At 51.2% G+C, this 12,284-nt stretch overlaps 1 protein-coding gene across 11 annotated transcripts in view; it reads left to right on the top strand.

Annotated features, from left to right (window-relative positions):
• arid1b (AT rich interactive domain 1B (SWI1-like)) overlaps positions 1 to 12,284 on the top strand; it is a 96,534-nt gene that overhangs the window by 74,138 nt on the left and 10,112 nt on the right. For all 11 annotated transcript variants that reach the window (XM_036549231.1, XM_036549232.1, XM_036549233.1 and 8 more), the window contains 6 exons: positions 2,137 to 2,476; positions 8,098 to 8,225; positions 8,569 to 8,675; positions 9,973 to 10,113; positions 10,301 to 10,510; positions 11,051 to 11,261. In XM_036549231.1, the coding sequence (XP_036405124.1) occupies positions 2,137 to 2,476; positions 8,098 to 8,225; positions 8,569 to 8,675; positions 9,973 to 10,113; positions 10,301 to 10,510; positions 11,051 to 11,261 (1,137 nt within the window). The remainder of the gene's footprint in view (positions 1 to 2,136; positions 2,477 to 8,097; positions 8,226 to 8,568; positions 8,676 to 9,972; positions 10,114 to 10,300; positions 10,511 to 11,050; positions 11,262 to 12,284) is intronic.

Here is a 12,284-nt window from a genome sequence, read left to right as displayed (position 1 = left end):
TTCATAGAGAGGGGCATTCTCCAGACCCCCACTGGGCCTGGCAGCTCCAGGGCTCATCGTGGGTTGTAATTGGTTCATCTCTTGTCCATGTTTCTTACCGAGTTCCTTAATGATCCACCGTTTCAACACAGAAGCATTCCTTCTCTCCCTGATGCCAGGCTGCTCTCGGGCAGGGAGACACCATCTGACACTGCAGCACAGAACATGTGTCTGGGGAGAGTATGGGGAGACAGGTCTCCCTCAGAACTCTGCTGCGATACTCCTGGTCTGTGCTTGGCATGGTCACACAATAAGATGACTGTCCCAAATCAGTCTGCTTTTAGAAGGAGACAGCGACAGACTCTAGAGGTGGACTAGGCTGTGAACAGCCTGAAAAGGCGGGACACCAAACCTTTGGAAAGGCCTGTCAGGACACAGAAGGCTGGGAAGACGCAGGAGATGGAGGGAAAGGGGAGAGAAGGGGAACGCTATAAACCGTGTGGGCTTTGGAGGGGATGGGTGAAGCCCGGATCAGGAGAAGAAGCTGACTGTTAATCTTCAGAAGGTGACAGACCAGACATCATACTGTGACTGTCGACTATCGACTGTATCAGTCACCGAAGCCGGTTCAATCCATGGGCTCTGTCCTGCTGTCTCCCTGTCTCTGCTGACGGAGGGTTTCTGCGGAGGCGCTGGGTGGCCCCCCTCCTGCAGGGACATAAACCCCAGCGCTCCTGATGACCGCTGCAGGTGCAGGGAGGACTGAGAGTAACTGCCGAGAGCGGAGACAGTCATCGGCTACTCTCTGCTAGGCCTCTTTTAACCGCTGTTTATGGGGCTTACATAAGAGAATCCTACAAGACCTTGTGACATCAAACGTGTTTTTTTTTCCCCGCAAATCTATTGCAGAGACAAAAAAAAACAGCTTAAGAATCCTTTTGGGATTAGAGAAACATGTGGCTGCAGTCTGGGTTAAAGATCTCAACCTTTCAACAGCTAGATGGGAGGAAAGCCAAGCACCACAGAGAGTACTAATTACCCTTGAAGTGGCCCTTGCAGAACACCAGTCAATCTGAGCACATCAAAAACTCAAAGGGGAAAAAAAAAATGAGAAAAAAATTCACTCTGAGAAAGTACATTTTTCAGTGAATTTTTCAAAGCTCACAGAAGTTGATTTAAACCCAGGAGGGAGCTCGGAAGCGCAGTCTGACTCTCCCACAGATTCACGTTCAAAGAGCTGCAAACGCCTCTCCCCTCAGCTTTTCAAACAGGCAGCTTAAATATGCTGCGGATCCCGTAATAACTGCAAGACAAAAAGCTGGAGTAGATAAAAATGATAAAAATGGCTACATTGTCTTAACACTTGGATAAAATGTGCATAATGCATCTCATCTCCAATTCTAGTTTAAAACCAATCACATTGATTGATTCAGGTCTCCTCCCAGAAGGACTCTGGCAGTGTTTAACGCCCCCGACACAGAGCCCTGCTGTTGGAGTGCGGTCCGCATGTTGCTGGACACTTGAGATTCTCGCAGTGACTCAGAACTGGGAAAGGCTCTGTGGGTCCAGAGGCCCCGGTCCTCGTTTTGAGACACATTTGAAAGGGACTCGACTGAGAATGGAGATTTAAGGAGCCTAGACTCCAGTGAGTTTCTCTCAGGGATGGGAGTGCTGTCAGCTCCTGTGTAATGCTCTGGTGGGGCTGGGATCTGTGCAACTGTGGCCTTTAGGTTCTGAGGGGTTCAGCTGCTGGGTGCTGGATGATGATGTCTAGAAGTAAACACCTCTCCCAACTCTGAAAAACCAAAGCATGTACAATATATCAGTAATTCAGTGTTGCTTTTATTTCAGTTTCAGCCGCCAGGATTATATAACACAATATCACATTTCTCCAAAGCACAAATATTTGACCCGAATTCCATGTGTGCATCGACCAAAAGCACAGTGCACCCATTTTGCAAAACTAAAGCGTTTATTATGACGTACTGAAGTGTGGTATTTATTATGGGTGAAATGAGCTCCTCCTGATGTCTTCACTTACCTGATGTGCGACGGGAGATTGCCGGGAAAGCGGGGTGCTTTTGAGAGAGCCGACGCCCCAGTTTAAGCAGCGCAGCTGGTGACCCAGGTGTGCCCTGTGTCCTGTCGCCCCTGCAGGTAGCTACCCCCGGCCTCCCAGCTACGGAGGCGCCCCCAGCAGTGGCTACAGCGGCCCGGGGCCCGGCCTGGGCAGCAGCCTGGGCGTGAATGCCAGCAGCCCCATGCAGGGCCAGGGTCCCGGCCAGCCCGGCGGCCCCGTCCCGGCGGGGAGACCCCCGGCCACGGGCGTGGGCGGGCGCCCCTACCCCGGCAGCGCCAGCGGCGTGGCCCCCAGCTCTCCCAGCATGCCGCAGCCCGCCGGCCCCGGCATGGGGCCCCCTCCACCCAACAGCAGCCGCAAGGCCCCGGAGCCGGGGGCGGGGCTGATGCAGCCAGCGGGGAGCTCCGTCCAGGGCAGGTCAGTGCGGTGGGGGGGCTACTGGATCGGTCGCAGGGATGCTGGTGGGTTCAGGTGCACTTTCACACACAGGCACAGCTGCGGCCCTATTTGCCAAAAGGTAGACCGGTAGAGGGGCTGAAATGAAACCTGAGTGAATGGGAGCGGATGCGCTGTGGGAAGCAGGAAGGCTGCAGCGCTAACTGTTAGCGGCAATGTTGCGTCTGAGACCCAACAATAAAACCATCAGAGAGGACGAGTATAGCTGCGGTCTGGCCTTCCTTATGTCTGCCCTGTGTTAGCTCCACTGATATACCAGCACTGATGTAATACCGACAACCTTTCCCACCAAACATCGGGGGGTTGGCAAGGTTTAGCATCAGCCGCAGCGCCGAGCAGGGCTGGAAGCGGACCGTGCCTCTGGCTGCTGTTTGTGTTTTCAGTAAAATAAGCTGCCGTCATTGAGCTGTCTCAGGATGCTGTAGCCGGAAAGGGCTGCAGGGAGCTGTGGTTCAGCGTGGAAGTGAATCGCTTATGTGTAGAGAACAGATTGAAGTCTTTGACCAGTGTGAAACCAGGTGAATATCACAGCAGGAGATGCATCAGAAGGTGAAAGGCCATTGATGAGGCTGGTGGACACACCGCAGGTTTAGCTACTTAAACTGCTCTTTCAGGTCTGCCTCTAGTTTGCCAGGATTCCTGGGGAAATTCCACACATGCATGCTGAGAGTGTACTCTGGCTCAGTCCTCAGACCTGTGGTGTGTCAGGGTTTAGGGTTGGGTTTAGGGTCAGGGTTAGAGTGCACTCTCAAACCGTGTGCTGTGTCAGGGCCTGTGAGTGACAATAATCATTCCTCTGAACTGCCAGCAGGTATCAGCAAATTTTGGAATTCTTGCCGATCCCCATTTTGAGTAGTTTTACAAGTAGAGGGACTGCCAACAGCCACCAAAAATAACCCCTCAATTATTAAGAAATACAAAATAGAAAACAAAAAAAAAAAAACCCTGCTAAGTTGTGTAAGTTAGTGCTTCCTGTAGAGTGCAGGGAACGGACAGCTCGGGGAGGAAAGTACACGTGGAAGATGACGGGTGTATTAAGCTGTGGCAACAGGACTAAGACTTTAATTAAGCCAGCTGTAAACAACGAACAGGAGCAGTGCGCTAAGTGGAAAGGGAGAGCCAGCCTGAAAGGGGCAGCTGGTGACTGTGGCTGTCCTGCAGTTACGGTCAGTGCTTTTGTGCTTTAACGCGTCACTGGGTACTGGACAGTGCAGTATGGCTCTGAAATCACCAAGAGTCAGAGGTGTGTGTGTGTGTGTGTGTGTGTGTGTGTGTGTGTGTGTGTGTGTGTGTGTGTGTGCGTGCGTGCGTGCGTGTGTGTGAATAACATGGTACACAGTTACAGAATTCAGTGACCACAAAGGACTCTGAGTCTTTGAGTGCTTATTTTAGCCTCAGAGTGAATAAGAGCAGATTTTGAAGAGTGGGTCTCACACGCAGCCTTTTGCACATGCGTGCAGTTCAATATCTGCCTGATGTAGTAATACGGGGAAACAGCGTTGCATTTGAAACTTATGGTGAAGCTGAAACCAAAGACCCTGTTCTCTTGCCCCTGCTGCAGGCCCCTGTATGCACGGTGCCCTGTCTACCCCAGTCAGGCTGGGTCAGGGTCACGACCCCTACCCGCACCCACCCCCCAAACTCAGCCTCAGCACCCAAACTACGGCAACGCTCAGCCACCTCCTCCCATGATGCACCAGGCTGAGCTGTACGGGTAGGTCATGGTGTAGCCAGCCTTGGCTCTGAGGCTGTGTGTAACAGGACTGAATGACCAGGCCTCTGATAGGGAGCTGGAATGAAAGTGGCCTCCCTGTTGGCGCTGACACTAACGCTGGTGACCCTGCATGCCTTGGGGGGGGGGGGGCATGACTGTATTTGGGCATGTGTGGGGAGTGTAGATTGGGGGGGTGGGGGTGGAGTTTGGTTTGGCTGGCTTTGGCTGGGAGAGAATGAAGATGCTTCTCTGATGTCCATAATTTCTGATTTTAATTACACGTATACATATTATCATGAAGATATCATGTCTTAATTTCTGTGATCCCATTAGCAAGGCACAGTCTACTGGGGTGGAGCACACTTTCGCATTGAATGTTATGGGAAATGGAATCTGAGAACGTGTCTTACCCTCGCCTGGGTGCATGCTGCTGCTGTTCTTATGCAGTCTTACACAGTGCAAAACCCAGTGTAAGCTACTGGGGAATGCAGCCTGCTGGCTGTTTGGATGCTCGGACAGAAACAGTGATTCTGTGAAATGTTACTGCTATCTGGTCCATCGCTGCCATGACTGGTGAGGAAGCCAGCCAGCCTGGCACAGAACGGACGTCACGACATCCAGCGTTCTCTGTGTCCTGCTTGTCATGTCATGGTTTAACGGTCAAGTTGTGAATCGAGTCACACGCCTGGTGGCAGATTATGGGAAAATTCAGCAAAGTCTGCTTTTGGTACTGTTTCTTATATAATGTCCCCAAAACGTGGGCTGGAAGAAATGATCTCTCTCGCATGGTAATCGTAATTAAGATCAGCCTGCGTCTGCAGTGTCTCGGCCTGCCCTGTGGTTAGTGCTGTTCGCTGTTAAGTTGTTTCTGACACCCTGAGATTAATGGCGTGTGTACGGCGGAGTGCGTAAACTCTGAGGGGCCATTAGGAGATGGATTCCCTGTCGATAGGAAGTGGCACGACATGGCGTCGGCCGCCCTCTCCGATGAGGAGAGCTGTCAGTCCGGCCGGGGGTTCGCAGACGTCCTGCCGAGTCCTGCTGAGTCCTGCTGAAGGAGAACAATCGCTCCTGGCTCTGTCATTCTGTCTCCCTCCGCCTCCTGACTTCCGAAAGCTCAGCATCAGCTCCCTGTTTCTGCTGCCGCTGTAAATTAGCAGGCAGATACACAGGTAGCATGTAGCAGGTGCTTTCACATGTTGTTACAGTAAGTGATGTGTAAAGTATGTTTTATGTCCTCAACGTCAGGCTCTCAAACATACACCAAACCGCGATTCACCCCTTTGTGTAATTACAGGAGCAAATACTTATATGGCAACTATACAGTACTCACAGTTACGTTGTACTCACAGTTACACAGTTCATGCTTGTACTGTACCTGTTCCCCTGTATTATGATTCAGGTGCTGCCAGCTTAGTGTGATACATGACATTTTTTATAAGTATGCTGCTTTTGTGTAGCGTGGACTACAGTCCTGCAGCCTGTTAGATAAAGTGTGTCTAACATTAGCCCTGCTGAGTTTAGCTAGCGCCAGCCTGGTCATTGAGCGGTTGTGCGAGTGTCAGGCGCACTCTCGGGGCCTCTGAGGGAGGGCGTGGTGGGCCAGGGGCAGGTCTGGACCGGGCCTGGCAGAGCCCTGGAGGAGGCCCGCGGGCATGGGGATGCATCGGTGTCTGTATCCAAGCGCGCTGAGCAGAAATAAAGCAGCGCGGAGCGCGTCTCGCGCATACTAATCCGCCGCTTTCCGCGTGCATTACCATCCCTCCCTCCCTGCCGTCTGTCTGAAGCGCCGCCGCGGCTCTCAGCCCACCTTCAGACGCTGCGCGCGCAAGACGCCCCCCCTCCTCCCCCCCGCGCCCTCCACGCGACGGCTCCTCCAGCTGACATTGAGCAGAATGACAGGCACACCTCCCCCAATCCCCGTCCCGCTTCCGTGCCACGGCCGCACGCGTGTTGCCATGGTGAGCTTCGCTCGGCCAGGGTGTAGAAGCGAGCGGGGCTGGTGGCTGGGGGATTTTTTTTTTTTCAGGTCTTATAATGCTCCCCCTCCAGAAAACAGCAATGCAAAAAAAAAAGAACAAATTAATCTGGCATGGAGTCCTGCCCCCCCACCCCCACCCCCGAAAGCATGGCCCCCTGTCCTCTGCCCCCCCCCATCAGGATTACAGGAGGGGAAACGCTATGATGACTTGATGAATATTGAGCTTAATGTTTTCAGAAATAGTGAGCAAATCCTTTGGAATTTCTCCAGAAGATGATAGGATTATTCATTATGGTATTTTTTCTGGAAACTGCGTGTCCTGAACTAGTGAGTCTTCACTGGTCTGAATGTGTGTTAGCAGAAACTGGCATCAGTGCGGGGGTAACTGGCATCAGTGCAGGGGTTGCGGGGGTAACTGGCAGCAGTCCGGGGGTAACTGGCGGTGATGTGGGAGTAACTGGCAATGGTGTGAGGGGAACAGGTTGAGGTGTGGGGGTTATTATCAGAGGGACAGGCAGCGGTGTGGGGGTAACTGGCAGCAGTGTGGGGGTAATTTCGAGCAGGGTAAGTCCTCCTTGGCCCCTGCACTGAGCTGAGAGCTGAGGCAGAGTCTGTAGGGGTTGGTGATGTCTGAAGTTCCTCCGGGAGTGAGTGAAATGGAAAGAGCACTTAGAGAAAGCTAGCTACAGAAATCCCAATCAAAAGACATCAAAATCCCGGAGAAAAAGCCTCTGTGAGTGCATTTACTGAGTAAATATCAGGCAGCGGAACATGAGGGACGCCTGGTCACCCCCAGCCATGCTGCTGCTGCTGCTGCTGGCCTCGGCAGGAAGACTCTCTTTAATAAATGAGCAGGGTAAATGGCTGCTCTCCCTCTCTGCTCTTTGATGTGGGGACTGTTGCAGGATTTACTGTGTTTAAAGCTGCTCTCTCATTCAGAGCTTTTATTTTAGTTAGGATTTTTGCTGTTGCTGTGAGTCAAAGCCATGGAGTGACAGCGCTGCTTCAGATACACAGTGATCCCTGTATATAAGTCATGTATAATTCATGTATGATGCATGTATAATGCATGTGTAATTGACAGCATCAGATCGAAGGCATCAGAGGGCCTCCTCCTTGAAGGGGGCAGCGGTGGGCCGGGGGGTGGGTTACAGTCAGCCTGGCCACGCCCACTCTCATTCTCACCTGCCTCCTTCCTTCTCGGTTGCCTTGGAGTTGGGGTGACCAATGGGGAATGCCCAATCTGGAGCTGCACCCACTGCTACCCGACACACTGCGCATCTCTGATAATCCATCCAGCGCCCTCCAAACAGCCTGAACACAGAGAGAGCGATTTCTTTCAAGTCTCAACAGCAGCTATTAACTGAGTCTGTCAGAATTACACCTTAATCATTCCTAAATTACGTTTGGTGGTTGTGTGTGTGTGTGTGAGAGTGAGTGTTGGGGGGGGCGCTACTCACTGCTAAGCAGCATCTGTTTTACCATATTCAGCAAAGCGGCCCTGGCATGCCTGAGGATAACACTGCCACACAGCACTCCTGTCTTGCCAAGTCTTTTTAACCAGCTCAGCATGTCCCGTTGACATTTGACTAATAAAACTCGATTATGTCCTTCCTTTTTTAACCTGATTTGAGCTTTACTTGTGGAATGAACTGCTTCCTGGTATTGGGTGGAGATGTAACGGCTCAGCACTGGGCAAACGGGACGTGGTGAAGCACACAAGACAAACCCAAAGTGGCTCTTAAGGTTGTGTTTGTTTGCGGTTCCAGGTCCAAAGTGAATATGAAGTGGTCCTATGAGTGAGCTTCCTCGTGCTCCTGCGCTGATCCTGGGTCAGTTGGACAGGGAACCCACGCTAACGATGTGCTGCTGTTCTCTCGACCGCAGGCAGGGCAGTTACCCGGCTGGGAGCCATATGGGCGGGATGGGGTCCAGCGCCCCCTACAGCCAGCCGACGGGGAACAGCTCCGGGAGAATGACGCCCCAGGCCCCGCCCTACAGCACCCCGCCCTCAGGTAAGGCCGGCAGAAGATGGGTATTGTGCACGATATTCTAGTAAAGGCTAGTTGCCATAGTAGCTTGGCTTGTTTTGCTGAACTACAGCACTTCCTGCCCTTGTGGTCCTATATGTTGATTGGCTGTCAGAAACTATATGGTCTGCAGACAGCCAGCTGTCCAGCTGCCATTTAAAAAAAAAAAAACATCTGTCCAAGTTAACAGGATGGGGTTAAATTTCGGAAATCCATGGGGGATTATGTGGGTCTGTCTGGTAGTCACCTGGATAGGTGTGTCTATGAGGTGACCTAAAGCTGAGAGTGACTCTAACCCATCGTGCCTGGTGTGTGTCCCCCCCCACAGGACCGGGAGGGATGGCGGGTGATGGGGCGATGGCCAGTGACCCAAAGCAGAAGCCCGAAAATAAAGCGGAGGGGAGCGTTCCGTCCACAGAGCCCCCCAAATCGAGGGTATGAGCACCTTCGTCTGGGACAACCTCGCTAATTCTCTCTTACAATCTCTGCCTCTTCTTAGCGGCTGACATACGGTTCTCATGGATGGCAGTAGAAGAAAACTGTGTACATTCTGCGGTAATGTTTTCTGTCTGAGGGGGAGGGTCCAGGGAGAGGATACAAGGGCTGTCTGAGCCTGTCAGTTGGCCATCTTTGTAAATGCAGCTGATGACAGTATGGTATTGTGATAAAGGAGCTAAAACTATGACCCAAACCTGCAGGCCTGGTCTGCAGGTATTGCACTGCTGAATGAAGGAACTTCTCCCTGATTACCTCAGGAAATATCGACCTCTATACCTATATAATATGTAACAGTTAATAAGTAAGCAAGCTAATTCCAAACAGAGTTTACCTAATACAAGGATATCTGCTGTATAAATAATTGAATAAATGATGTGGTGTTGTATAATATTTTCATGAGTTTTCATGATGCAGTGGTACAAAGGTAGTTTATTGTAGATGCGTTCTCCGTGGTCCTCTGTGTAATTTTCACGCTTCTGTTCATTTTCCCCGTTCTGCATGTTTCTTTCTTGTATCTCATGCTTCTTAAAGTGAGTGACTCATCTTGTGTATCTTCATTTAATCAAACATTTGCATAAACTGGTGTAAATGTGAACAAACCAACAGCTTGGGTCAGAAATAGTTTTTTTTTTCTTCATTCTTTAATTTTTATTAAAACATTTTGATCTGTGCTTCTTTCATGGCAACTGCAGCAGTAGCAGCAAGGCCTAATGGTTGTCATTGTGACCACGCACACACACACACACACACACAGGCGCACGCACGCACGCACGCACACACACACACACACACACACACACACACACACACACACGCACACACACACACACAGAGCGACCGCTCGATCAGAACTCCTTGCTCTCTGCTTCCTCCCGTTTCTGTTTATTTTCTCAATATTTTCCTTTCTGGTCAAATCCCGCAGTGGATTGTGGGGGATCACCCGCTGAATTATGCATGATGACCTGTCTGAAAGGCCATGGATGAGAGGACTGTGTGTCTCCTGAAGGAAAAAGAGAGAAGGAGAGACAGGGAGAGAGAGAGAGAGGCACGGATAGAGAGAGAGAGAGCGAGCGAGACAGACATGGAGGGAGAAGTTTCCGCTAACTCCGGGCAGCGTGTGGTCTCGCCAAGCGGACTCTCTCTCTCACGCCGCCCGCGTGCTCCACAGCTGCTCGGGGATGGATTTCCCCTGCCCCCCGCACTCACCGTCTCGCCCCCCTGTTCCCCCCCACAGGACAGCTACAGCTCGGCCTGTGTGTCCCAGCCTCCCACCCCCTGCGCCCTCTCCCCCAGCCCCGCCAGCCTGTCCTCCTACCACGGGGACGAGAGCGACAGCATCAGCAGCCCGGCCTGGCCCAAGACCCCGTCCAGCCCTGTGAGTGCCGGGCCTGTCCTGTCCAGCCTGTCCTTCCTCTGTCTCCTGTCTTTCCACCGCGGTTTCCCCTTCATGCTTCTTATTTGATGATGTTCAAATTCAAACAAGCTTTATTGACCGCCTGACCACCCCCCCACCCGCTTGACCCCTCCCCCTCCTGTCTGACCCCTCCCCCTCCTACCTGCAGAAGCACAGCTCGTCCACCATGACCAGCGAGAAGATCACCAGGCTGTACGAGATGGGCGGGGAGCCGGAGAGGAGGGTGTGGGTGGACCGCTACCTGTCCTTCATGGAGGAGAGGGGCACACCTGTGCCCAACCTGCCAGCCGTGGGGAAGAAGCCTCTGGACCTCTGCCGGCTCTATATGTGCGTCAAGGAGATCGGCGGCCTGGCCATGGTGAGTGTGACCACGCCCTCTCAGCACTGTCTTACCTGTGTGACAGGTGATGCTCTCCTGTATTATATACTCTTACCTGTGTGACAGGTGATGCTCTCCTGTATTATATACTCTTACCTGTGTGACAGGTGATGCTCTCCTGTATTATATACTCTTACCTGTGTGACAGGTGATGCTCTCCTGTATTATATACTCTTACCTGTGTGACAGGTGATGCTCTCCTGTATTATATACTCTTACCTGTGTGACAGGTGATGCTCTCCTGTATTATATACTCTTACCTGTGTGACAGGTGATGCTCTCCTGTATTATATACTCTTACCTGTGTGACAGAGCTGATGCTCTATTGTATTAAATGATGTTTCCTGTGTGAAAAGATTATTTTCTCCTGTATTATATAATGTTACCTGTGTAAAAGAGGTAATTATCCCCTGTATTATATAGTGTTACCTGTGTGACAGCGCTGATGCTCTCCTGTATCGGTATTTTGATGAGCTCTGGGGTCTCACCTGTCCCCCTCGTTGTGGTGCCCCGTTACAGGTGAATAAGAATAAGAAGTGGAGGGAGCTGTCCACTCACCTGAACGTGGGCACCTCCAGCAGCTCCGCCAGCTCGCTTAAGAAGCAGTACATTCAGTACCTGTTCGCCTTCGAGTGCCAGGTGGAGCGGGGCGAGGAGCCCCCGCCCGAAATCTTCGCCACCGGAGAAGGCAAGAAGCAGCAGCAGGCCAAGGTCCAGCCGCCATCTCCTGGTGAGGAGGGGTACTGCACCCCAGCGTGCTTTTGTACTTCTGAAAATGAGAAAAATTGGGCGAACCTCTCCAAATGTGGTGCATGTTTGTGGTAAAACAGAGAAACCACCAGCATTTGAAGTTCCACATGTGAAGAATGTTTGTATGTCTGTGATGGTTAGTCCTTGGTGTGGCTGTCTCTCACTGTCCAGGCCTGTGATCTCTTGTTTTAAATCTGAAATTTCTGTTGGAATAAACTGGCATATGCATTTTTAGGTCCAATAACATTTTTACAGGAGTGTTTCAAATGAAGTATGTATACCTGTATGGGTCATCCGTATCGCTAGGTTTGAGTTTTGGTTCCTGGGGGATGGAAATGGTTGTGATTATATCAGTAGGTTAAGGCTCCTATAGGGTGAAATGCAGTTCCTAGGCGATATGCCGAGAGGAGCTTCTCATTGTGTCAGTATAGCTTACATGTGCATATATCAATAAGGCACTCTTTTCAGTCTGTCAGTTGAGCGTCCGTGTGCATATGCCTTTAATGAGCTTTCTTTGATATGTTTTGGGATGTAGACATTCCCTGTCCAGCATGCTTTGTTTTGTTGAAGCCAGTATCTTGATGGTGGTATAGAGAAATTTAATTAAAAATTTTAAGAAAGGAATATTATGGAGTAACGCTTGGAGCTGCTGATTTTGGTAAAAGTCACCTTGATCGTCATTCAGGAACACTCAACTTGTGGTGAAGGCGAATGGAATTTGCAGATGCATTAGAAATTCACACCACAAATCCCATGGGTTTTTGTAGTTCTTCAGCTGGCGTGGCCAAATATCAGGAAATGACTGATTTTGATGGTGTGTTATTCAAACCAGTGAGTGGAGAGGAAAGGTCTTCTCACTGAGGAGTCAGACGTGAATCTCAGACCTGAGGAGTCAGAGGTGACTCTCAGACATGCGACTCTGCAGACAGAGGGCAGTGAGGGGGTATAAGGCCCTGGCAGAGAGGGGGTAGAAGGCCCTGGCAGAGAGGGAGTGTTAGGCCAC

This window comes from Megalops cyprinoides, chromosome 17 (assembly GCF_013368585.1).
Source record: "Megalops cyprinoides isolate fMegCyp1 chromosome 17, fMegCyp1.pri, whole genome shotgun sequence".
Lineage (NCBI taxonomy): Eukaryota > Metazoa > Chordata > Actinopteri > Elopiformes > Megalopidae > Megalops > Megalops cyprinoides.
The sequence above is the reverse complement of the archived record's forward strand: the minus strand, read 5'-3'. Positions and strand labels throughout refer to the sequence as shown.